Source organism: Callorhinchus milii, unplaced genomic scaffold (genome assembly GCF_018977255.1).
Source record: "Callorhinchus milii isolate IMCB2004 unplaced genomic scaffold, IMCB_Cmil_1.0 Scaffold41, whole genome shotgun sequence".
NCBI classification, from domain to species: Eukaryota; Metazoa; Chordata; class Chondrichthyes; order Chimaeriformes; family Callorhinchidae; genus Callorhinchus; species Callorhinchus milii.
Genome location: NW_024704782.1, coordinates 556632 through 583339, shown reverse-complemented (window position 1 = coordinate 583339; position 26708 = coordinate 556632). Strand labels below are relative to the sequence as shown.

The 26708-nt window shown below is 39.6% G+C and overlaps 1 protein-coding gene across 1 annotated transcript in view; it reads right to left on the bottom strand.

Annotated features, from left to right (window-relative positions):
• Window positions 1-868: 868 nt before the first annotated feature.
• LOC103190958 (fibroin heavy chain-like) overlaps window positions 869-26708 on the bottom strand; it is a 108720-nt gene continuing 82880 nt past the window's right edge. The window contains exons 16-55 of the mRNA XM_042345323.1: window positions 25880-25903; window positions 23451-23468; window positions 22857-22874; window positions 22108-22125; window positions 21666-21689; window positions 21136-21153; window positions 20542-20559; window positions 19793-19810; window positions 19557-19574; window positions 18963-18980; window positions 17639-17656; window positions 17197-17220; window positions 16667-16684; window positions 16073-16090; window positions 15324-15341; window positions 14882-14905; window positions 14352-14369; window positions 13758-13775; window positions 13009-13026; window positions 12567-12590; window positions 12037-12054; window positions 11443-11460; window positions 10694-10711; window positions 10252-10275; window positions 9722-9739; window positions 9128-9145; window positions 8379-8396; window positions 7937-7960; window positions 7407-7424; window positions 6813-6830; window positions 6064-6081; window positions 5622-5645; window positions 5092-5109; window positions 4498-4515; window positions 3749-3766; window positions 3307-3330; window positions 2788-2805; window positions 2194-2211; window positions 1445-1462; window positions 869-1026 (exon numbers count right to left, since the gene is read on the bottom strand). Coding sequence (XP_042201257.1) covers window positions 869-1026; window positions 1445-1462; window positions 2194-2211; window positions 2788-2805; window positions 3307-3330; window positions 3749-3766; window positions 4498-4515; window positions 5092-5109; window positions 5622-5645; window positions 6064-6081; window positions 6813-6830; window positions 7407-7424; window positions 7937-7960; window positions 8379-8396; window positions 9128-9145; window positions 9722-9739; window positions 10252-10275; window positions 10694-10711; window positions 11443-11460; window positions 12037-12054; window positions 12567-12590; window positions 13009-13026; window positions 13758-13775; window positions 14352-14369; window positions 14882-14905; window positions 15324-15341; window positions 16073-16090; window positions 16667-16684; window positions 17197-17220; window positions 17639-17656; window positions 18963-18980; window positions 19557-19574; window positions 19793-19810; window positions 20542-20559; window positions 21136-21153; window positions 21666-21689; window positions 22108-22125; window positions 22857-22874; window positions 23451-23468; window positions 25880-25903 — 914 coding nt within the window. The remainder of the gene's footprint in view (window positions 1027-1444; window positions 1463-2193; window positions 2212-2787; window positions 2806-3306; window positions 3331-3748; window positions 3767-4497; window positions 4516-5091; window positions 5110-5621; window positions 5646-6063; window positions 6082-6812; window positions 6831-7406; window positions 7425-7936; window positions 7961-8378; window positions 8397-9127; window positions 9146-9721; window positions 9740-10251; window positions 10276-10693; window positions 10712-11442; window positions 11461-12036; window positions 12055-12566; window positions 12591-13008; window positions 13027-13757; window positions 13776-14351; window positions 14370-14881; window positions 14906-15323; window positions 15342-16072; window positions 16091-16666; window positions 16685-17196; window positions 17221-17638; window positions 17657-18962; window positions 18981-19556; window positions 19575-19792; window positions 19811-20541; window positions 20560-21135; window positions 21154-21665; window positions 21690-22107; window positions 22126-22856; window positions 22875-23450; window positions 23469-25879; window positions 25904-26708) is intronic.

Here is a 26708-nt window from a genome sequence, read left to right as displayed (position 1 = left end):
CCAGCTCCACATCCTTGCCCCTCTAGTGACAGACATCATAAACCTCTCTCTTCCACTGGCACCGTTCCCACCCCTTTAAAAACGGCCATCATCACTCCAATCCGTAAAACCCCTCCCTGGACCCATCCCTGCTTTCAAACTGCCGCCCCAACTCCAACCTTTCCCCTCCAAGATCCTGGAACGATTTGCTTCCCAGCTTCGCTCCTTCTTCTCCCTTCACGAATCCCTCCAATTGGGTTTCCATCCGCCCACAGCACAGAAACAGCTCTGGTCAAAGTGACAAATGACATTCTGTCCATCTGCGACCAGGGCTCCCTCTGAACTTTCTGCTGACTTTGACACCATTGACTACTCTATCCTCTGCCCCTCTTCTCATCTCAACCTTCACAGTGCTATCCTTGAATTCTACCTCTCACACTGCCTCCACTTCATTTTCAAAAACGGTTTATAATAATAATAATAATCCTTGCATTTGATATAGCGCTTTTCACGTCGGGAGGACGTCCCAAAGCGCTTCACAGAACACACTGTAAAGTGAATTGACTGTATATTTGTGGGCGAACGCGGCAGTCAATTGCGCACAGCAATGTCCCACAAACAGTCATAGATTGAAAATGACAAATTTATTATTGGTTTTGGTTTTGGAGGGATTATTATTAGGCTCTGTGTGGAGTAAGAAAACTTGCCCAAGGTTTCACCCTGTGCCTGGAATTGAACTCAGGTCTCTCGCTTGGAAAGCGAGTGCTCTAACCACTGAGCTACAGGACTCCTCCAGTCTCGCACCTGTGCGGCGTTCCTCAGGGCTCTGTCCTGGGCCCCCCTCCTTCAATATCTGTTTGCTCCTTGGTCATAATGCGCAAACATGAGGTCAACTACACGTATGCGAATGACACCCAACTAGGAGTGCTTTGGGGGCATAGAATGGTCTCTGATCTGTCGCAGAACTCTGTAGAGACCCAGATGTAGGTTTAAGGAGGAGATAATGTGAATTCCGATTCTTACCTCCAAGACCGTAACCATAACCAGCTGTGAAGAGAACAGATTATTGTAACTGTTGAGTGCAGTCAATCAACATTAATTACATTTCACAAGAATATTTCGATTTAGTGTCAGAAAGTAGATTCTGTGGAGTGTGATAACTGAATTGTTTGAAAATGCAAACAATCATGAGAATTGCTGCTGTGAGCTGGACGTTTATTGTAAACTGACATTTGGTATTTCTCCTCGATTGTGGTAAATTGATCAAGCTAAATAACTGAACTATTTATTTTGGAATGAATATGAGATTTCAAAAGGTAGCTCACTGCTCCGAATAATCCTCACTGAGCCCTTTTCCCTCGATGCCCAAGTTTACTTGTCAGGAGTTTACTTATTTATCAAAAGAGCACCTTTTCAGGAGTTTACTGTGTTTTCCAAAAGAGATATTGTGACTTTTGATTCTTACCTCCTAGACCGAGACCACCTGTGAAGAGAACAGGTTATAGTAACTGTTAATTGCAGTCAATTCACATCATTTCAAAACAATATTTCTATTTAGTTGCCAGAAAGTAGATGCTGTGGAGTGTGATAATTCAAACATTTCATGTGAATTGCTGCTGTGAGCTGGATGTTTATTGTATACTCAGCTTTGGTATTACTGGTCGATTGTGGTAAATTGATCAAGCTAAATAACTGAAATATTTATTTTGAAATGCCTATTAGATTTCAAAAGGAAGAAGCTCACTACTCTGACTTAGTCCTCGCTGAGCCATTTTTTCCTCAATGCCGCAAGTTTACTTGTCAGGAGTTTACTTGTTTACATAAAGAGGATAGGGAAACGCTAGTTACAGACTGTTTTGGAGGCATAGAATGGTCTGTGATGTGTTGCAGAACTCTGTAGAATGTCAGATATAGGTTTAAGGCAGGAGACATTGTGAATTCTGATTCCTACGTCCAAGACAGTAGCCATAACCAACTGTGAGGAGAACGGATTATAGTATCTGTTCTCTTCACAGTTGTGACTGAATGAACATCACCTCACATTTCATAACAATATTGATATTTTGTGCCAGAAAGTAGATTATCACTAGTGACAGAGGATTATTCCGGGTGATAGCGGTCTGACGAGAGATGTGCGGACCGTGCGAATGACATCTGGGGATATCATCTCAGGAATATAGTGGAATAAGAGATATAGTGACTTTTGAATCTTACTTCCGACTCCGACACCAGCTGTGAAGAGAAGAGATTTTGGTAACTGTTAAGTGCCGTCAATCAACATCACTTCACATTTCACGACACTGAGCCCTTTTCCCTCGATGTCACAAGTTGACTTGTCAGGAGTTTTCTTATTTATCAAAAGAGCACCTTCTCAGGAGTTTACTGTGATTTCCAAAAGAGGATATGGAAATGCTATTTGCACACGGTGTTTGGGGGCATAGAACAGTTTGTGATCTGTCACAGCACTCTGTGGAATGACAGATATCGGTTTAAAAGGTGGAAGGTATTGTGCATTCTGATTCCTGCGTCCAAGACCGTAACCATGAACAACTGTGAGGAGAACACATTATCGTATCTGTTCTCTTCACAGTTGTGACTGAATGAACATCACCTCACATTTCATAACAATATTGATATTTTGTGCCAGAAAGTAGATTATCACTCGTGACAGAGGATTATCCGCAGTGATAGAGGATTATCTCCGGTGATAGCGGTCTGACCAGAGATGTGAGGAGCGTGCGACTGACATCGGGGATATCATCTCAGGAATATTGTGGAATAAGAGATATTGTGACTTTTGATTCTTACCTCCTAGACCGACACCAGCTGTGAAGAGAACAGATTTTAGTAACTGTTAAGTGCCGTCAATCAACATCACTTCACATTTCACAACATTATTTCGATTTAGTGTCAGAAAGTAGATTCTGTGGAGTGTGATAACTGAACTGTTTGAAAATGCAAACAATCATGAGAATTGCTGCTGTGAGCTGGACATTAATGGTCATCTCACATTTGGTATTATTGGTGGATTGTGGTGAATGGACCAAGCTGAATAACTGAAATGTTTATTTTGAACTGCCGATCAGATTTCCACTGCTCCGAGTAAGTCCTCACTGAGCCCTTTTCCCTGGTTTACTTGTCATGAGTTTACTTATTTATCAAAAGAGCACCTCATCAGGAATTTACTGTATTTACCAAAAGAGGATAGGGAAATACTATTTACGAGGAGTGTTTTGGGGGCATAGAATGGTCTCTGATCTGTCGCAGAACTCTGTAGAGACCCAGATGTAGGTTTAAGGAGGAGATAATGTGAATTCTGATTCTTACCTCCAAGACCGTAACCATAACCAGCTGTGAAGAGAACAGATTATTGTAACTGTTGAGTGCAGTCAATCAACATTAATTACATTTCACAAGAATATTTCGATTTAGTGTCAGAAAGTAGATTCTGTGGAGTGTGATAACTGAATTGTTTGAAAATGCAAACAATCATGAGAATTGCTGCTGTGAGCTGGACGTTTATTGTAAACTGACATTTGGTATTTCTCCTCGATTGTGGTAAATTGATCAAGCTAAATAACTGAACTATTTATTTTGGAATGAATATGAGATTTCAAAAGGTAGCTCACTGCTCCGAATAATCCTCACTGAGCCCTTTTCCCTCGATGCCCAAGTTTACTTGTCAGGAGTTTACTTATTTATCAAAAGAGCACCTTTTCAGGAGTTTACTGTGTTTTCCAAAAGAGATATTGTGACTTTTGATTCTTACCTCCTAGACCGAGACCACCTGTGAAGAGAACAGGTTATAGTAACTGTTAATTGCAGTCAATTCACATCATTTCAAAACAATATTTCTATTTAGTTGCCAGAAAGTAGATGCTGTGGAGTGTGATAATTCAAACATTTCATGTGAATTGCTGCTGTGAGCTGGATGTTTATTGTATACTCAGCTTTGGTATTACTGGTCGATTGTGGTAAATTGATCAAGCTAAATAACTGAAATATTTATTTTGAAATGCCTATCAGATTTCAAAAGGAAGAAGCTCACTACTCTGACTTAGTCCTCGCTGAGCCATTTTTTCCTCAATGCCGCAAGTTTACTTGTCAGGAGTTTACTTGTTTACATAAAGAGGATAGGGAAACGCTAGTTACAGACTGTTTTGGAGGCATAGAATGGTCTGTGATGTGTTGCAGAACTCTGTAGAATGTCAGATATAGGTTTAAGGCAGGAGACATTGTGAATTCTGATTCCTACGTCCAAGACAGTAGCCATAACCAACTGTGAGGAGAACGGATTATAGTATCTGTTCTCTTCACAGTTGTGACTGAATGAACATCACCTCACATTTCATAACAATATTGATATTTTGTGCCAGAAAGTAGATTATCACTAGTGACAGAGGATTATTCCGGGTGATAGCGGTCTGACGAGAGATGTGCGGACCGTGCGAATGACATCTGGGGATATCATCTCAGGAATATAGTGGAATAAGAGATATAGTGACTTTTGAATCTTACTTCCGACTCCGACACCAGCTGTGAAGAGAAGAGATTTTGGTAACTGTTAAGTGCCGTCAATCAACATCACTTCACATTTCACGACACTGAGCCCTTTTCCCTCGATGTCACAAGTTGACTTGTCAGGAGTTTTCTTATTTATCAAAAGAGCACCTTCTCAGGAGTTTACTGTGATTTCCAAAAGAGGATATGGAAATGCTATTTGCACACGGTGTTTGGGGGCATAGAACAGTTTGTGATCTGTCACAGCACTCTGTGGAATGACAGATATCGGTTTAAAAGGTGGAAGGTATTGTGCATTCTGATTCCTGCGTCCAAGACCGTAACCATGAACAACTGTGAGGAGAACACATTATCGTATCTGTTCTCTTCCCAGTTGTGACTGAATGAACATCACCTCACATTTCATAACAATATTGATATTTTGTGCCAGAAAGTAGATTATCACTCGTGACAGAGGATTATCCGCAGTGATAGAGGATTATCTCCGGTGATAGCGGTCTGACCAGAGATGTGAGGAGCGTGCGACTGACATCGGGGATATCATCTCAGGAATATTGTGGAATAAGAGATATTGTGACTTTTGATTCTTACCTCCTAGACCGACACCAGCTGTGAAGAGAACAGATTTTAGTAACTGTTAAGTGCCGTCAATCAACATCACTTCACATTTCACAACATTATTTCGATTTAGTGTCAGAAAGTAGATTCTGTGGAGTGTGATAACTGAACTGTTTGAAAATGCAAACAATCATGAGAATTGCTGCTGTGAGCTGGACATTAATGGTCATCTCACATTTGGTATTATTGGTGGATTGTGGTAAATGGACCAAGCTAAATAACTGAAATGTTTATTTTGAAATGCCGATCAGATTTCAAAAGGTAGCGCACTGCTCCGAGTAAGTCCTCACTGAGCCCTTTTCCCTGGTTTACTTGTCATGAGTTTACTTATTTATCAAAAGAGCACCTCATCAGGAATTTACTGTATTTACCAAAAGAGGATAGGGAAATACTATTTACGAGGAGTGTTTTGGGGGCATAGAATGGTCTCTGATCTGTCGCAGAACTCTGTAGAGACCCAGATGTAGGTTTAAGGAGGAGATAATGTGAATTCTGATTCTTACCTCCAAGACCGTAACCATAACCAGCTGTGAAGAGAACAGATTATTGTAACTGTTGAGTGCAGTCAATCAACATTAATTACATTTCACAAGAATATTTCGATTTAGTGTCAGAAAGTAGATTCTGTGGAGTGTGATAACTGAATTGTTTGAAAATGCAAACAATCATGAGAATTGCTGCTGTGAGCTGGACGTTTATTGTAAACTGACATTTGGTATTTCTCCTCGATTGTGGTAAATTGATCAAGCTAAATAACTGAACTATTTATTTTGGAATGAATATGAGATTTCAAAAGGTAGCTCACTGCTCCGAATAATCCTCACTGAGCCCTTTTCCCTCGATGCCCAAGTTTACTTGTCAGGAGTTTACTTATTTATCAAAAGAGCACCTTTTCAGGAGTTTACTGTGTTTTCCAAAAGAGATATTGTGACTTTTGATTCTTACCTCCTAGACCGAGACCACCTGTGAAGAGAACAGGTTATAGTAACTGTTAATTGCAGTCAATTCACATCATTTCAAAACAATATTTCTATTTAGTTGCCAGAAAGTAGATGCTGTGGAGTGTGATAATTCAAACATTTCATGTGAATTGCTGCTGTGAGCTGGATGTTTATTGTATACTCAGCTTTGGTATTACTGGTCGATTGTGGTAAATTGATCAAGCTAAATAACTGAAATATTTATTTTGAAATGCCTATCAGATTTCAAAAGGAAGAAGCTCACTACTCTGACTTAGTCCTCGCTGAGCCATTTTTTCCTCAATGCCGCAAGTTTACTTGTCAGGAGTTTACTTGTTTACATAAAGAGGATAGGGAAACGCTAGTTACAGACTGTTTTGGAGGCATAGAATGGTCTGTGATGTGTTGCAGAACTCTGTAGAATGTCAGATATAGGTTTAAGGCAGGAGACATTGTGAATTCTGATTCCTACGTCCAAGACAGTAGCCATAACCAACTGTGAGGAGAACGGATTATAGTATCTGTTCTCTTCACAGTTGTGACTGAATGAACATCACCTCACATTTCATAACAATATTGATATTTTGTGCCAGAAAGTAGATTATCACTAGTGACAGAGGATTATTCCGGGTGATAGCGGTCTGACGAGAGATGTGCGGACCGTGCGAATGACATCTGGGGATATCATCTCAGGAATATAGTGGAATAAGAGATATAGTGACTTTTGAATCTTACTTCCGACTCCGACACCAGCTGTGAAGAGAAGAGATTTTGGTAACTGTTAAGTGCCGTCAATCAACATCACTTCACATTTCACGACACTGAGCCCTTTTCCCTCGATGTCACAAGTTGACTTGTCAGGAGTTTTCTTATTTATCAAAAGAGCACCTTCTCAGGAGTTTACTGTGATTTCCAAAAGAGGATATGGAAATGCTATTTGCACACGGTGTTTGGGGGCATAGAACAGTTTGTGATCTGTCACAGCACTCTGTGGAATGACAGATATCGGTTTAAAAGGTGGAAGGTATTGTGCATTCTGATTCCTGCGTCCAAGACCGTAACCATGAACAACTGTGAGGAGAACACATTATCGTATCTGTTCTCTTCCCAGTTGTGACTGAATGAACATCACCTCACATTTCATAACAATATTGATATTTTGTGCCAGAAAGTAGATTATCACTCGTGACAGAGGATTATCCGCAGTGATAGAGGATTATCTCCGGTGATAGCGGTCTGACCAGAGATGTGAGGAGCGTGCGACTGACATCGGGGATATCATCTCAGGAATATTGTGGAATAAGAGATATTGTGACTTTTGATTCTTACCTCCTAGACCGACACCAGCTGTGAAGAGAACAGATTTTAGTAACTGTTAAGTGCCGTCAATCAACATCACTTCACATTTCACAACATTATTTCGATTTAGTGTCAGAAAGTAGATTCTGTGGAGTGTGATAACTGAACTGTTTGAAAATGCAAACAATCATGAGAATTGCTGCTGTGAGCTGGACATTAATGGTCATCTCACATTTGGTATTATTGGTGGATTGTGGTAAATGGACCAAGCTAAATAACTGAAATGTTTATTTTGAAATGCCGATCAGATTTCAAAAGGCAGCGCACTGCTCCGAGTAAGTCCTCACTGAGCCCTTTTCCCTGGTTTACTTGTCATGAGTTTACTTATTTATCAAAAGAGCACCTCATCAGGAATTTACTGTATTTACCAAAAGAGGATAGGGAAATACTATTTACGAGGAGTGTTTTGGGGGCATAGAATGGTCTCTGATCTGTCGCAGAACTCTGTAGAGACCCAGATGTAGGTTTAAGGAGGAGATAATGTGAATTCTGATTCTTACCTCCAAGACCGTAACCATAACCAGCTGTGAAGAGAACAGATTATTGTAACTGTTGAGTGCAGTCAATCAACATTAATTACATTTCACAAGAATATTTCGATTTAGTGTCAGAAAGTAGATTCTGTGGAGTGTGATAACTGAATTGTTTGAAAATGCAAACAATCATGAGAATTGCTGCTGTGAGCTGGACGTTTATTGTAAACTGACATTTGGTATTTCTCCTCGATTGTGGTAAATTGATCAAGCTAAATAACTGAACTATTTATTTTGGAATGAATATGAGATTTCAAAAGGTAGCTCACTGCTCCGAATAATCCTCACTGAGCCCTTTTCCCTCGATGCCCAAGTTTACTTGTCAGGAGTTTACTTATTTTTCAAAAGAGCACCTTTTCAGGAGTTTACTGTGTTTTCCAAAAGAGATATTGTGACTTTTGATTCTTACCTCCTAGACCGAGACCACCTGTGAAGAGAACAGGTTATAGTAACTGTTAATTGCAGTCAATTCACATCATTTCAAAACAATATTTCTATTTAGTTGCCAGAAAGTAGATGCTGTGGAGTGTGATAATTCAAACATTTCATGTGAATTGCTGCTGTGAGCTGGATGTTTATTGTATACTCAGCTTTGGTATTACTGGTCGATTGTGGTAAATTGATCAAGCTAAATAACTGAAATATTTATTTTGAAATGCCTATCAGATTTCAAAAGGAAGAAGCTCACTACTCTGACTTAGTCCTCGCTGAGCCATTTTTTCCTCAATGCCGCAAGTTTACTTGTCAGGAGTTTACTTGTTTACATAAAGAGGATAGGGAAACGCTAGTTACAGACTGTTTTGGAGGCATAGAATGGTCTGTGATGTGTTGCAGAACTCTGTAGAATGTCAGATATAGGTTTAAGGCAGGAGACATTGTGAATTCTGATTCCTACGTCCAAGACAGTAGCCATAACCAACTGTGAGGAGAACGGATTATAGTATCTGTTCTCTTCACAGTTGTGACTGAATGAACATCACCTCACATTTCATAACAATATTGATATTTTGTGCCAGAAAGTAGATTATCACTAGTGACAGAGGATTATTCCGGGTGATAGCGGTCTGACGAGAGATGTGCGGACCGTGCGAATGACATCTGGGGATATCATCTCAGGAATATAGTGGAATAAGAGATATAGTGACTTTTGAATCTTACTTCCGACTCCGACACCAGCTGTGAAGAGAAGAGATTTTGGTAACTGTTAAGTGCCGTCAATCAACATCACTTCACATTTCACGACACTGAGCCCTTTTCCCTCGATGTCACAAGTTGACTTGTCAGGAGTTTTCTTATTTATCAAAAGAGCACCTTCTCAGGAGTTTACTGTGATTTCCAAAAGAGGATATGGAAATGCTATTTGCACACGGTGTTTGGGGGCATAGAACAGTTTGTGATCTGTCACAGCACTCTGTGGAATGACAGATATCGGTTTAAAAGGTGGAAGGTATTGTGCATTCTGATTCCTGCGTCCAAGACCGTAACCATGAACAACTGTGAGGAGAACACATTATCGTATCTGTTCTCTTCCCAGTTGTGACTGAATGAACATCACCTCACATTTCATAACAATATTGATATTTTGTGCCAGAAAGTAGATTATCACTCGTGACAGAGGATTATCCGCAGTGATAGAGGATTATCTCCGGTGATAGCGGTCTGACCAGAGATGTGAGGAGCGTGCGACTGACATCGGGGATATCATCTCAGGAATATTGTGGAATAAGAGATATTGTGACTTTTGATTCTTACCTCCTAGACCGACACCAGCTGTGAAGAGAACAGATTTTAGTAACTGTTAAGTGCCGTCAATCAACATCACTTCACATTTCACAACATTATTTCGATTTAGTGTCAGAAAGTAGATTCTGTGGAGTGTGATAACTGAACTGTTTGAAAATGCAAACAATCATGAGAATTGCTGCTGTGAGCTGGACATTAATGGTCATCTCACATTTGGTATTATTGGTGGATTGTGGTAAATGGACCAAGCTAAATAACTGAAATGTTTATTTTGAAATGCCGATCAGATTTCAAAAGGTAGCGCACTGCTCCGAGTAAGTCCTCACTGAGCCCTTTTCCCTGGTTTACTTGTCATGAGTTTACTTATTTATCAAAAGAGCACCTCATCAGGAATTTACTGTATTTACCAAAAGAGGATAGGGAAATACTATTTACGAGGAGTGTTTTGGGGGCATAGAATGGTCTCTGATCTGTCGCAGAACTCTGTAGAGACCCAGATGTAGGTTTAAGGAGGAGATAATGTGAATTCTGATTCTTACCTCCAAGACCGTAACCATAACCAGCTGTGAAGAGAACAGATTATTGTAACTGTTGAGTGCAGTCAATCAACATTAATTACATTTCACAAGAATATTTCGATTTAGTGTCAGAAAGTAGATTCTGTGGAGTGTGATAACTGAATTGTTTGAAAATGCAAACAATCATGAGAATTGCTGCTGTGAGCTGGACGTTTATTGTAAACTGACATTTGGTATTTCTCCTCGATTGTGGTAAATTGATCAAGCTAAATAACTGAACTATTTATTTTGGAATGAATATGAGATTTCAAAAGGTAGCTCACTGCTCCGAATAATCCTCACTGAGCCCTTTTCCCTCGATGCCCAAGTTTACTTGTCAGGAGTTTACTTATTTATCAAAAGAGCACCTTTTCAGGAGTTTACTGTGTTTTCCAAAAGAGATATTGTGACTTTTGATTCTTACCTCCTAGACCGAGACCACCTGTGAAGAGAACAGGTTATAGTAACTGTTAATTGCAGTCAATTCACATCATTTCAAAACAATATTTCTATTTAGTTGCCAGAAAGTAGATGCTGTGGAGTGTGATAATTCAAACATTTCATGTGAATTGCTGCTGTGAGCTGGATGTTTATTGTATACTCAGCTTTGGTATTACTGGTCGATTGTGGTAAATTGATCAAGCTAAATAACTGAAATATTTATTTTGAAATGCCTATCAGATTTCAAAAGGAAGAAGCTCACTACTCTGACTTAGTCCTCGCTGAGCCATTTTTTCCTCAATGCCACAAGTTTACTTGTCAGGAGTTTACTTGTTTACATAAAGAGGATAGGGAAACGCTAGTTACAGACTGTTTTGGAGGCATAGAATGGTCTGTGATGTGTTGCAGAACTCTGTAGAATGTCAGATATAGGTTTAAGGCAGGAGACATTGTGAATTCTGATTCCTACGTCCAAGACAGTAGCCATAACCAACTGTGAGGAGAACGGATTATAGTATCTGTTCTCTTCACAGTTGTGACTGAATGAACATCACCTCACATTTCATAACAATATTGATATTTTGTGCCAGAAAGTAGATTATCACTAGTGACAGAGGATTATTCCGGGTGATAGCGGTCTGACGAGAGATGTGCGGACCGTGCGAATGACATCTGGGGATATCATCTCAGGAATATAGTGGAATAAGAGATATAGTGACTTTTGAATCTTACTTCCGACTCCGACACCAGCTGTGAAGAGAAGAGATTTTGGTAACTGTTAAGTGCCGTCAATCAACATCACTTCACATTTCACGACACTGAGCCCTTTTCCCTCGATGTCACAAGTTGACTTGTCAGGAGTTTTCTTATTTATCAAAAGAGCACCTTCTCAGGAGTTTACTGTGATTTCCAAAAGAGGATATGGAAATGCTATTTGCACACGGTGTTTGGGGGCATAGAACAGTTTGTGATCTGTCACAGCACTCTGTGGAATGACAGATATCGGTTTAAAAGGTGGAAGGTATTGTGCATTCTGATTCCTGCGTCCAAGACCGTAACCATGAACAACTGTGAGGAGAACACATTATCGTATCTGTTCTCTTCCCAGTTGTGACTGAATGAACATCACCTCACATTTCATAACAATATTGATATTTTGTGCCAGAAAGTAGATTATCACTCGTGACAGAGGATTATCCGCAGTGATAGAGGATTATCTCCGGTGATAGCGGTCTGACCAGAGATGTGAGGAGCGTGCGACTGACATCGGGGATATCATCTCAGGAATATTGTGGAATAAGAGATATTGTGACTTTTGATTCTTACCTCCTAGACCGACACCAGCTGTGAAGAGAACAGATTTTAGTAACTGTTAAGTGCCGTCAATCAACATCACTTCACATTTCACAACATTATTTCGATTTAGTGTCAGAAAGTAGATTCTGTGGAGTGTGATAACTGAACTGTTTGAAAATGCAAACAATCATGAGAATTGCTGCTGTGAGCTGGACATTAATGGTCATCTCACATTTGGTATTATTGGTGGATTGTGGTAAATGGACCAAGCTAAATAACTGAAATGTTTATTTTGAAATGCCGATCAGATTTCAAAAGGTAGCGCACTGCTCCGAGTAAGTCCTCACTGAGCCCTTTTCCCTGGTTTACTTGTCATGAGTTTACTTATTTATCAAAAGAGCACCTCATCAGGAATTTACTGTATTTACCAAAAGAGGATAGGGAAATACTATTTACGAGGAGTGTTTTGGGGGCATAGAATGGTCTCTGATCTGTCGCAGAACTCTGTAGAGACCCAGATGTAGGTTTAAGGAGGAGATAATGTGAATTCTGATTCTTACCTCCAAGACCGTAACCATAACCAGCTGTGAAGAGAACAGATTATTGTAACTGTTGAGTGCAGTCAATCAACATTAATTACATTTCACAAGAATATTTCGATTTAGTGTCAGAAAGTAGATTCTGTGGAGTGTGATAACTGAATTGTTTGAAAATGCAAACAATCATGAGAATTGCTGCTGTGAGCTGGACGTTTATTGTAAACTGACATTTGGTATTTCTCCTCGATTGTGGTAAATTGATCAAGCTAAATAACTGAACTATTTATTTTGGAATGAATATGAGATTTCAAAAGGTAGCTCACTGCTCCGAATAATCCTCACTGAGCCCTTTTCCCTCGATGCCCAAGTTTACTTGTCAGGAGTTTACTTATTTATCAAAAGAGCACCTTTTCAGGAGTTTACTGTGTTTTCCAAAAGAGATATTGTGACTTTTGATTCTTACCTCCTAGACCGAGACCACCTGTGAAGAGAACAGGTTATAGTAACTGTTAATTGCAGTCAATTCACATCATTTCAAAACAATATTTCTATTTAGTTGCCAGAAAGTAGATGCTGTGGAGTGTGATAATTCAAACATTTCATGTGAATTGCTGCTGTGAGCTGGATGTTTATTGTATACTCAGCTTTGGTATTACTGGTCGATTGTGGTAAATTGATCAAGCTAAATAACTGAAATATTTATTTTGAAATGCCTATCAGATTTCAAAAGGAAGAAGCTCACTACTCTGACTTAGTCCTCGCTGAGCCATTTTTTCCTCAATGCCACAAGTTTACTTGTCAGGAGTTTACTTGTTTACATAAAGAGGATAGGGAAACGCTAGTTACAGACTGTTTTGGAGGCATAGAATGGTCTGTGATGTGTTGCAGAACTCTGTAGAATGTCAGATATAGGTTTAAGGCAGGAGACATTGTGAATTCTGATTCCTACGTCCAAGACAGTAGCCATAACCAACTGTGAGGAGAACGGATTATAGTATCTGTTCTCTTCACAGTTGTGACTGAATGAACATCACCTCACATTTCATAACAATATTGATATTTTGTGCCAGAAAGTAGATTATCACTAGTGACAGAGGATTATTCCGGGTGATAGCGGTCTGACGAGAGATGTGCGGACCGTGCGAATGACATCTGGGGATATCATCTCAGGAATATAGTGGAATAAGAGATATAGTGACTTTTGAATCTTACTTCCGACTCCGACACCAGCTGTGAAGAGAAGAGATTTTGGTAACTGTTAAGTGCCGTCAATCAACATCACTTCACATTTCACGACACTGAGCCCTTTTCCCTCGATGTCACAAGTTGACTTGTCAGGAGTTTTCTTATTTATCAAAAGAGCACCTTCTCAGGAGTTTACTGTGATTTCCAAAAGAGGATATGGAAATGCTATTTGCACACGGTGTTTGGGGGCATAGAACAGTTTGTGATCTGTCACAGCACTCTGTGGAATGACAGATATCGGTTTAAAAGGTGGAAGGTATTGTGCATTCTGATTCCTGCGTCCAAGACCGTAACCATGAACAACTGTGAGGAGAACACATTATCGTATCTGTTCTCTTCCCAGTTGTGACTGAATGAACATCACCTCACATTTCATAACAATATTGATATTTTGTGCCAGAAAGTAGATTATCACTCGTGACAGAGGATTATCCGCAGTGATAGAGGATTATCTCCGGTGATAGCGGTCTGACCAGAGATGTGAGGAGCGTGCGACTGACATCGGGGATATCATCTCAGGAATATTGTGGAATAAGAGATATTGTGACTTTTGATTCTTACCTCCTAGACCGACACCAGCTGTGAAGAGAACAGATTTTAGTAACTGTTAAGTGCCGTCAATCAACATCACTTCACATTTCACAACATTATTTCGATTTAGTGTCAGAAAGTAGATTCTGTGGAGTGTGATAACTGAACTGTTTGAAAATGCAAACAATCATGAGAATTGCTGCTGTGAGCTGGACATTAATGGTCATCTCACATTTGGTATTATTGGTGGATTGTGGTAAATGGACCAAGCTAAATAACTGAAATGTTTATTTTGAAATGCCGATCAGATTTCAAAAGGCAGCGCACTGCTCCGAGTAAGTCCTCACTGAGCCCTTTTCCCTGGTTTACTTGTCATGAGTTTACTTATTTATCAAAAGAGCACCTCATCAGGAATTTACTGTATTTACCAAAAGAGGATAGGGAAATACTATTTACGAGGAGTGTTTTGGGGGCATAGAATGGTCTCTGATCTGTCGCAGAACTCTGTAGAGACCCAGATGTAGGTTTAAGGAGGAGATAATGTGAATTCTGATTCTTACCTCCAAGACCGTAACCATAACCAGCTGTGAAGAGAACAGATTATTGTAACTGTTGAGTGCAGTCAATCAACATTAATTACATTTCACAAGAATATTTCGATTTAGTGTCAGAAAGTAGATTCTGTGGAGTGTGATAACTGAATTGTTTGAAAATGCAAACAATCATGAGAATTGCTGCTGTGAGCTGGACGTTTATTGTAAACTGACATTTGGTATTTCTCCTCGATTGTGGTAAATTGATCAAGCTAAATAACTGAACTATTTATTTTGGAATGAATATGAGATTTCAAAAGGTAGCTCACTGCTCCGAATAATCCTCACTGAGCCCTTTTCCCTCGATGCCCAAGTTTACTTGTCAGGAGTTTACTTATTTATCAAAAGAGCACCTTTTCAGGAGTTTACTGTGTTTTCCAAAAGAGATATTGTGACTTTTGATTCTTACCTCCTAGACCGAGACCACCTGTGAAGAGAACAGGTTATAGTAACTGTTAATTGCAGTCAATTCACATCATTTCAAAACAATATTTCTATTTAGTTGCCAGAAAGTAGATGCTGTGGAGTGTGATAATTCAAACATTTCATGTGAATTGCTGCTGTGAGCTGGATGTTTATTGTATACTCAGCTTTGGTATTACTGGTCGATTGTGGTAAATTGATCAAGCTAAATAACTGAAATATTTATTTTGAAATGCCTATCAGATTTCAAAAGGAAGAAGCTCACTACTCTGACTTAGTCCTCGCTGAGCCATTTTTTCCTCAATGCCGCAAGTTTACTTGTCAGGAGTTTACTTGTTTACATAAAGAGGATAGGGAAACGCTAGTTACAGACTGTTTTGGAGGCATAGAATGGTCTGTGATGTGTTGCAGAACTCTGTAGAATGTCAGATATAGGTTTAAGGCAGGAGACATTGTGAATTCTGATTCCTACGTCCAAGACAGTAGCCATAACCAACTGTGAGGAGAACGGATTATAGTATCTGTTCTCTTCACAGTTGTGACTGAATGAACATCACCTCACATTTCATAACAATATTGATATTTTGTGCCAGAAAGTAGATTATCACTAGTGACAGAGGATTATTCCGGGTGATAGCGGTCTGACGAGAGATGTGCGGACCGTGCGAATGACATCTGGGGATATCATCTCAGGAATATAGTGGAATAAGAGATATAGTGACTTTTGAATCTTACTTCCGACTCCGACACCAGCTGTGAAGAGAAGAGATTTTGGTAACTGTTAAGTGCCGTCAATCAACATCACTTCACATTTCACGACACTGAGCCCTTTTCCCTCGATGTCACAAGTTGACTTGTCAGGAGTTTTCTTATTTATCAAAAGAGCACCTTCTCAGGAGTTTACTGTGATTTCCAAAAGAGGATATGGAAATGCTATTTGCACACGGTGTTTGGGGGCATAGAACAGTTTGTGATCTGTCACAGCACTCTGTGGAATGACAGATATCGGTTTAAAAGGTGGAAGGTATTGTGCATTCTGATTCCTGCGTCCAAGACCGTAACCATGAACAACTGTGAGGAGAACACATTATCGTATCTGTTCTCTTCCCAGTTGTGACTGAATGAACATCACCTCACATTTCATAACAATATTGATATTTTGTGCCAGAAAGTAGATTATCACTCGTGACAGAGGATTATCCGCAGTGATAGAGGATTATCTCCGGTGATAGCGGTCTGACCAGAGATGTGAGGAGCGTGCGACTGACATCGGGGATATCATCTCAGGAATATTGTGGAATAAGAGATATTGTGACTTTTGATTCTTACCTCCTAGACCGACACCAGCTGTGAAGAGAACAGATTTTAGTAACTGTTAAGTGCCGTCAATCAACATCACTTCACATTTCACAACATTATTTCGATTTAGTGTCAGAAAGTAGATTCTGTGGAGTGTGATAACTGAACTGTTTGAAAATGCAAACAATCATGAGAATTGCTGCTGTGAGCTGGACATTAATGGTCATCTCACATTTGGTATTATTGGTGGATTGTGGTAAATGGACCAAGCTAAATAACTGAAATGTTTATTTTGAAATGCCGATCAGATTTCAAAAGGCAGCGCACTGCTCCGAGTAAGTCCTCACTGAGCCCTTTTCCCTGGTTTACTTGTCATGAGTTTACTTATTTATCAAAAGAGCACCTCATCAGGAATTTACTGTATTTACCAAAAGAGGATAGGGAAATACTATTTACGAGGAGTGTTTTGGGGGCATAGAATGGTCTCTGATCTGTCGCAGAACTCTGTAGAGACCCAGATGTAGGTTTAAGGAGGAGATAATGTGAATTCTGATTCTTACCTCCAAGACCGTAACCATAACCAGCTGTGAAGAGAACAGATTATTGTAACTGTTGAGTGCAGTCAATCAACATTAATTACATTTCACAAGAATATTTCGATTTAGTGTCAGAAAGTAGATTCTGTGGAGTGTGATAACTGAATTGTTTGAAAATGCAAACAATCATGAGAATTGCTGCTGTGAGCTGGACGTTTATTGTAAACTGACATTTGGTATTTCTCCTCGATTGTGGTAAATTGATCAAGCTAAATAACTGAACTATTTATTTTGGAATGAATATGAGATTTCAAAAGGTAGCTCACTGCTCCGAATAATCCTCACTGAGCCCTTTTCCCTCGATGCCCAAGTTTACTTGTCAGGAGTTTACTTATTTATCAAAAGAGCACCTTTTCAGGAGTTTACTGTGTTTTCCAAAAGAGATATTGTGACTTTTGATTCTTACCTCCTAGACCGAGACCACCTGTGAAGAGAACAGGTTATAGTAACTGTTAATTGCAGTCAATTCACATCATTTCAAAACAATATTTCTATTTAGTTGCCAGAAAGTAGATGCTGTGGAGTGTGATAATTCAAACATTTCATGTGAATTGCTGCTGTGAGCTGGATGTTTATTGTATACTCAGCTTTGGTATTACTGGTCGATTGTGGTAAATTGATCAAGCTAAATAACTGAAATATTTATTTTGAAATGCCTATCAGATTTCAAAAGGAAGAAGCTCACTACTCTGACTTAGTCCTCGCTGAGCCATTTTTTCCTCAATGCCGCAAGTTTACTTGTCAGGAGTTTACTTGTTTACATAAAGAGGATAGGGAAACGCTAGTTACAGACTGTTTTGGAGGCATAGAATGGTCTGTGATGTGTTGCAGAACTCTGTAGAATGTCAGATATAGGTTTAAGGCAGGAGACATTGTGAATTCTGATTCCTACGTCCAAGACAGTAGCCATAACCAACTGTGAGGAGAACGGATTATAGTATCTGTTCTCTTCACAGTTGTGACTGAATGAACATCACCTCACATTTCATAACAATATTGATATTTTGTGCCAGAAAGTAGATTATCACTAGTGACAGAGGATTATTCCGGGTGATAGCGGTCTGACGAGAGATGTGCGGACCGTGCGAATGACATCTGGGGATATCATCTCAGGAATATAGTGGAATAAGAGATATAGTGACTTTTGAATCTTACTTCCGACTCCGACACCAGCTGTGAAGAGAAGAGATTTTGGTAACTGTTAAGTGCCGTCAATCAACATCACTTCACATTTCACGACACTGAGCCCTTTTCCCTCGATGTCACAAGTTGACTTGTCAGGAGTTTTCTTATTTATCAAAAGAGCACCTTCTCAGGAGTTTACTGTGATTTCCAAAAGAGGATATGGAAATGCTATTTGCACACGGTGTTTGGGGGCATAGAACAGTTTGTGATCTGTCACAGCACTCTGTGGAATGACAGATATCGGTTTAAAAGGTGGAAGGTATTGTGCATTCTGATTCCTGCGTCCAAGACCGTAACCATGAACAACTGTGAGGAGAACACATTATCGTATCTGTTCTCTTCCCAGTTGTGACTGAATGAACATCACCTCACATTTCATAACAATATTGATATTTTGTGCCAGAAAGTAGATTATCACTAGTGACAGAGGATTATTCCGGGTGATAGCGGTCTGACGAGAGATGTGCGGACCGTGCGAATGACATCTGGGGATATCATCTCAGGAATATAGTGGAATAAGAGATATAGTGACTTTTGAATCTTACTTCCGACTCCGACACCAGCTGTGAAGAGAAGAGATTTTGGTAACTGTTAAGTGCCGTCAATCAACATCACTTCACATTTCACGACACTGAGCCCTTTTCCCTCGATGTCACAAGTTGACTTGTCAGGAGTTTTCTTATTTATCAAAAGAGCACCTTCTCAGGAGTTTACTGTGATTTCCAAAAGAGGATATGGAAATGCTATTTGCACACGGTGTTTGGGGGCATAGAACAGTTTGTGATCTGTCACAGCACTCTGTGGAATGACAGATATCGGTTTAAAAGGTGGAAGGTATTGTGCATTCTGATTCCTGCGTCCAAGACCGTAACCATAACCAACTGTGAGGAGAACACATTATCGTATCTGTTCTCTTCCCAGTTGTGACTGAATGAACATCACCTCACATTTCATAACAATATTGATATTTTGTGCCAGAAAGTAGATTATCACTCGTGACAGAGGATTATCCGCAGTGATAGAGGATTATCTCCGGTGATAGCGGTCTGACCAGAGATGTGAGGAGCGTGCGACTGACATCGGGGATATCATCTCAGGAATATTGTGGAATAAGAGATATTGTGACTTTTGATTCTTACCTCCTAGACCGACACCAGCTGTGAAGAGAACAGATTTTAGTAACTGATTTATTTATTTATTTTGGAATGAATATGAGATTTCAAAAGGTAGCTCACTGCTCCGAATAATCCTCACTGAGCCCTTTTCCCTCGATGCCCAAGTTTACTTGTCAGGAGTTTACTTATTTATCAAAAGAGCACCTTTTCAGGAGTTTACTGTGTTTTCCAAAAGAGATATTGTGACTTTTGATTCTTACCTCCTAGACCGAGACCACCTGTGAAGAGAACAGATTATAGTAACTGTTAATTGCAGTCAATTCACATCATTTCAAAACAATATTTCTATTTAGTTGCCAGAAAGTAGATGCTGTGGAGTGTGATAATTCAAACATTTCATGTGAATTGCTGCTGTGAGCTGGATGTTTATTGTATACTCAGCTTTGGTATTACTGGTCGATTGTGGTAAATTGATCAAGCTAAATAACTGAAATATTTATTTTGAAATGCCTATCAGATTTCAAAAGGAAGAAGCTCACTACTCTGACTTAGTCCTCGCTGAGCCATTTTTTCCTCAATGCCACAAGTTTACTTGTCAGGAGTTTACTTGTTTACATAAAGAGGATAGGGAAACGCTAGTTACAGACTGTTTTGGAGGCATAGAATGGTCTGTGATGTGTTGCAGAACTCTGTAGAATGTCAGATATAGGTTTAAGGCAGGAGACATTGTGAATTCTGATTCCTACGTCCAAGACAGTAACCATAACCAACTGTGAGGAGAACGGATTATAGTATCTGTTCTCTTCACAGTTGTGACTGAATGAACATCACCTCACATTTCATAACAATATTGATATTTTGTGCCAGAAAGTAGATTATCACTAGTGACAGAGGATTATTCCGGGTGATAGCGGTCTGACGAGAGATGTGCGGACCGTGCGAATGACATCTGGGGATATCATCTCAGGAATATAGTGGAATAAGAGATATAGTGACTTTTGAATCTTACTTCCGACTCCGACACCAGCTGTGAAGAGAAGAGATTTTGGTAACTGTTAAGTGCCGTCAATCAACATCACTTCACATTTCACGACACTGAGCCCTTTTCCCTCGATGTCACAAGTTGACTTGTCAGGAGTTTTCTTATTTATCAAAAGAGCACCTTCTCAGGAGTTTACTGTGATTTCCAAAAGAGGATATGGAAATGCTATTTGCACACGGTGTTTGGGGGCATAGAACAGTTTGTGATCTGTCACAGCACTCTGTGGAATGACAGATATCGGTTTAAAAGGTGGAAGGTATTGTGCATTCTGATTCCTGCGTCCAAGACCGTAACCATAACCAACTGTGAGGAGAACACATTATCGTATCTGTTCTCTTCACAGTTGTGACTGAATGAACATCACCTCACATTTCATAACAATATTGATATTTTGTGCCAGAAAGTAGATTATCTCTCGTGACAGAGGATTATCAGCAGTGATAGAGGATTATCTCCGGTGATAGCGGTCTGACCAGAGATGTGAGGAGCGTGCGACTGACATCGGGGATATCATCTCAGGAATATTGTGGAATAAGAGATATTGTGACTTTTGATTCTTACCTCCTAGACCGACACCAGCTGTGAAGAGAACAGATTTTAGTAACTGTTAAGTGCCGTCAATCAACATCACTTCACATTTCACAACAGTATTTCGATTTAGTGTCAGAAAGTAGATTCTGTGGAGTGTGATAACTGAACTGTTTGAAAATGCAAACAATCATGAGAATTGCTGCTGTGAGCTGGACATTAATGGTCATCTCACATTTGGTATTATTGGTGGATTGTGGTAAATGGACCAAGCTAAATAACTGAAATGTTTATTTTGAAATGCCGATCAGATTTCAAAAGGCAGCGCACTGCTCCGAGTAAGTCCTCACTGAGCCCTTTTCCCTGGTTTACTTGTCATGAGTTTACTTATTTATCAAAAGAGCACCTCATCAGGAATTTACTGTATTTACCAAAAGAGGATAGGGAAATACTATTTACGAGGAGTGTTTTGGGGGCATAGAATGGTCTCTGATCTGTCGCAGAACTCTGTAGAGACCCAGATGTAGGTTTAAGGAGGAGATAATGTGAATTCTGATTCTTACCTCCAAGACCGTAACCATAACCAGCTGTGAAGAGAACAGATTATTGTAACTGTTGAGTGCAGTCAATCAACATTAATTACATTTCACAAGAATATTTCGATTTAGTGTCAGAAAGTAGATTCTGTGGAGTGTGATAACTGAATTGTTTGAAAATGCAAACAATCATGAGAATTGCTGCTGTGAGCTGGACGTTTATTGTAAACTGACATTTGGTATTTCTCCTCGATTGTGGTAAATTGATCAAGCTAAATAACTGAACTATTTATTTTGGAATGAATATGAGATTTCAAAAGGTAGCTCACTGCTCCGAATAATCCTCACTGAGCCCTTTTCCCTCGATGCCCAAGTTTACTTGTCAGGAGTTTACTTATTTATCAAAAGAGCACCTTTTCAGGAGTTTACTGTGTTTTCCAAAAGAGATATTGTGACTTTTGATTCTTACCTCCTAGACCGAGACCACCTGTGAAGAGAACAGGTTATAGTAACTGTTAATTGCAGTCAATTCACATCATTTCAAAACAATATTTCTATTTAGTTGCCAGAAAGTAGATGCTGTGGAGTGTGATAATTCAAACATTTCATGTGAATTGCTGCTGTGAGCTGGATGTTTATTGTATACTCAGCTTTGGTATTACTGGTCGATTGTGGTAAATTGATCAAGCTAAATAACTGAAATATTTATTTTGAAATGCCTATCAGATTTCAAAAGGAAGAAGCTCACTACTCTGACTTAGTCCTCGCTGAGCCATTTTTTCCTCAATGCCACAAGTTTACTTGTCAGGAGTTTACTTGTTTACATAAAGAGGATAGGGAAACGCTAGTTACAGACTGTTTTGGAGGCATAGAATGGTCTGTGATGTGTTGCAGAACTCTGTAGAATGTCAGATATAGGTTTAAGGCAGGAGACATTGTGAATTCTGATTCCTACGTCCAAGACAGTAGCCATAACCAACTGTGAGGAGAACGGATTATAGTATCTGTTCTCTTCACAGTTGTGACTGAATGAACATCACCTCACATTTCATAACAATATTGATATTTTGTGCCAGAAAGTAGATTATCACTAGTGACAGAGGATTATTCCGGGTGATAGCGGTCTGACGAGAGATGTGCGGACCGTGCGAATGACATCTGGGGATATCATCTCAGGAATATAGTGGAATAAGAGATATAGTGACTTTTGAATCTTACTTCCGACTCCGACACCAGCTGTGAAGAGAAGAGATTTTGGTAACTGTTAAGTGCCGTCAATCAACATCACTTCACATTTCACGACACTGAGCCCTTTTCCCTCGATGTCACAAGTTGACTTGTCAGGAGTTTTCTTATTTATCAAAAGAGCACCTTCTCAGGAGTTTACTGTGATTTCCAAAAGAGGATATGGAAATGCTATTTGCACACGGTGTTTGGGGGCATAGAACAGTTTGTGATCTGTCACAGCACTCTGTGGAATGACAGATATCGGTTTAAAAGGTGGAAGGTATTGTGCATTCTGATTCCTGCGTCCAAGACCGTAACCATAACCAACTGTGAGGAGAACACATTATCGTATCTGTTCTCTTCCCAGTTGTGACTGAATGAACATCACCTCACATTTCATAACAATATTGATATTTTGTGCCAGAAAGTAGATTATCACTCGTGACAGAGGATTATCCGCAGTGATAGAGGATTATCTCCGGTGATAGCGGTCTGACCAGAGATGTGAGGAGCGTGCGACTGACATCGGGGATATCATCTCAGGAATATTGTGGAATAAGAGATATTGTGACTTTTGATTCTTACCTCCTAGACCGACACCAGCTGTGAAGAGAACAGATTTTAGTAACTGTTAAGTGCCGTCAATCAACATCACTTCACATTTCACAACATTATTTCGATTTAGTGTCAGAAAGTAGATTCTGTGGAGTGTGATAACTGAACTGTTTGAAAATGCAAACAATCATGAGAATTGCTGCTGTGAGCTGGACATTAATGGTCATCTCACATTTGGTATTATTGGTGGATTGTGGTAAATGGACCAAGCTAAATAACTGAAATGTTTATTTTGAAATGCCGATCAGATTTCAAAAGGCAGCGCACTGCTCCGAGTAAGTCCTCACTGAGCCCTTTTCCCTGGTTTACTTGTCATGAGTTTACTTATTTATCAAAAGAGCACCTCATCAGGAATTTACTGTATTTACCAAAAGAGGATAGGGAAATACTATTTACGAGGAGTGTTTTGGGGGCATAGAATGGTCTCTGATCTGTCGCAGAACTCTGTAGAGACCCAGATGTAGGTTTAAGGAGGAGATAATGTGAATTCTGATTCTTACCTCCAAGACCGTAACCATAACCAGCTGTGAAGAGAACAGATTATTGTAACTGTTGAGTGCAGTCAATCAACATTAATTACATTTCACAAGAATATTTCGATTTAGTGTCAGAAAGTAGATTCTGTGGAGTGTGATAACTGAATTGTTTGAAAATGCAAACAATCATGAGAATTGCTGCTGTGAGCTGGACGTTTATTGTAAACTGACATTTGGTATTTCTCCTCGATTGTGGTAAATTGATCAAGCTAAATAACTGAAATATTTATTTTGAAATGCCTATCAGATTTCAAAAGGAAGAAGCTCACTACTCTGACTTAGTCCTCGCTGAGCCATTTTTTCCTCAATGCCACAAGTTTACTTGTCAGGAGTTTACTTGTTTACATAAAGAGGATAGGGAAACGCTAGTTACAGACTGTTTTGGAGGCATAGAATGGTCTGTGATGTGTTGCAGAACTCTGTAGAATGTCAGATATAGGTTTAAGGCAGGAGACATTGTGAATTCTGATTCCTACGTCCAAGACCGTAACCATAACCAACTGTGAGTAGAACGGATTATGGTATCTGTTCTCTTCCCAGTTGTGACTGAATGAACATCACCTCACATTTCATAACAATATTGATATTTTGTGCCAGAAAGTAGATTATCACTAGTGACAGAGGATTATTCCGGGTGATAGCGGTCTGACGAGAGATGTGCGGACCGTGCGAATGACATCTGGGGATATCATCTCAGGAATATAGTGGAATAAGAGATATAGTGACTTTTGAATCTTACTTCCGACTCCGACACCAGCTGTGAAGAGAAGAGATTTTGGTAACTGTTAAGTGCCGTCAATCAACATCACTTCACATTTCACGACACTGAGCCCTTTTCCCTCGATGTCACAAGTTGACTTGTCAGGAGTTTTCTTATTTATCAAAAGAGCACCTTCTCAGGAGTTTACTGTGATTTCCAAAAGAGGATATGGAAATGCTATTTGCACACGGTGTTTGGGGGCATAGAACAGTTTGTGATCTGTCACAGCACTCTGTGGAATGACAGATATCGGTTTAAAAGGTGGAAGGTATTGTGCATTCTGATTCCTGCGTCCAAGACCGTAACCATGAACAACTGTGAGGAGAACACATTATCGTATCTGTTCTCTTCACAGTTGTGACTGAATGAACATCACCTCACATTTCATAACAATATTGATATTTTGTGCCAGAAAGTAGATTATCACTCGTGACAGAGGATTATCCGCAGTGATAGAGGATTATCTCCGGTGATAGCGGTCTGACCAGAGATGTGAGGAGCGTGCGACTGACATCGGGGATATCATCTCAGGAATATTGTGGAATAAGAGATATTGTGACTTTTGATTCTTACCTCCTAGACCGACACCAGCTGTGAAGAGAACAGATTTTAGTAACTGTTAAGTGCCGTCAATCAACATCACTTCACATTTCACAACAGTATTTCGATTTAGTGTCAGAAAGTAGATTCTGTGGAGTGTGATAACTGAACTGTTTGAAAATGCAAACAATCATGAGAATTGCTGCTGTGAGCTGGACATTAATGGTCATCTCACATTTGGTATTATTGGTGGATTGTGGTAAATGGACCAAGCTAAATAACTGAAATGTTCATTTTGAAATGCCGATCAGATTTCAAAAGGCAGCGCACTGCTCCGAGTAAGTCCTCACTGAGCCCTTTTCCCTGGTTTACTTGTCATGAGTTTACTTATTTATCAAAAGAGCACCTCATCAGGAATTTACTGTATTTACCAAAAGAGGATAGGGAAATACTATTTACGAGGAGTGTTTTGGGGGCATAGAATGGTCTCTGATCTGTCGCAGAACTCTGTAGAGACCCAGATGTAGGTTTAAGGAGGAGATAATGTGAATTCTGATTCTTACCTCCAAGACCGTAACCATAACCAGCTGTGAAGAGAACAGATTATTGTAACTGTTGAGTGCAGTCAATCAACATTAATTACATTTCACAAGAATATTTCGATTTAGTGTCAGAAAGTAGATTCTGTGGAGTGTGATAACTGAATTGTTTGAAAATGCAAACAATCATGAGAATTGCTGCTGTGAGCTGGACGTTTATTGTAAACTGACATTTGGTATTTCTCCTCGATTGTGGTAAATTGATCAAGCTAAATAACTGAACTATTTATTTTGGAATGAATATGAGATTTCAAAAGGTAGCTCACTGCTCCGAATAATCCTCACTGAGCCCTTTTCCCTCGATGCCCAAGTTTACTTGTCAGGAGTTTACTTATTTATCAAAAGAGCACCTTTTCAGGAGTTTACTGTGTTTTCCAAAAGAGATATTGTGACTTTTGATTCTTACCTCCTAGACCGAGACCACCTGTGAAGAGAACAGATTATAGTAACTGTTAATTGCAGTCAATTCACATCATTTCAAAACAATATTTCTATTTAGTTGCCAGAAAGTAGATGCTGTGGAGTGTGATAATTCAAACATTTCATGTGAATTGCTGCTGTGAGCTGGATGTTTATTGTGTACTCAGCTTTGGTATTACTGGTCGATTGTGGTAAATTGATCAAGCTAAATAACTGAAATATTTATTTTGAAATGCCTATCAGATTTCAAAAGGCAGCGCACTGCTCCGAGTAAGTCCTCACTGAGCCCTTTTCCCTGGTTTTCAAAATTCTGTAGTGATCACGTTACCTATCGAAACTCAGTGTAGTGAAAGTAATAGCAGAATGGTTGATG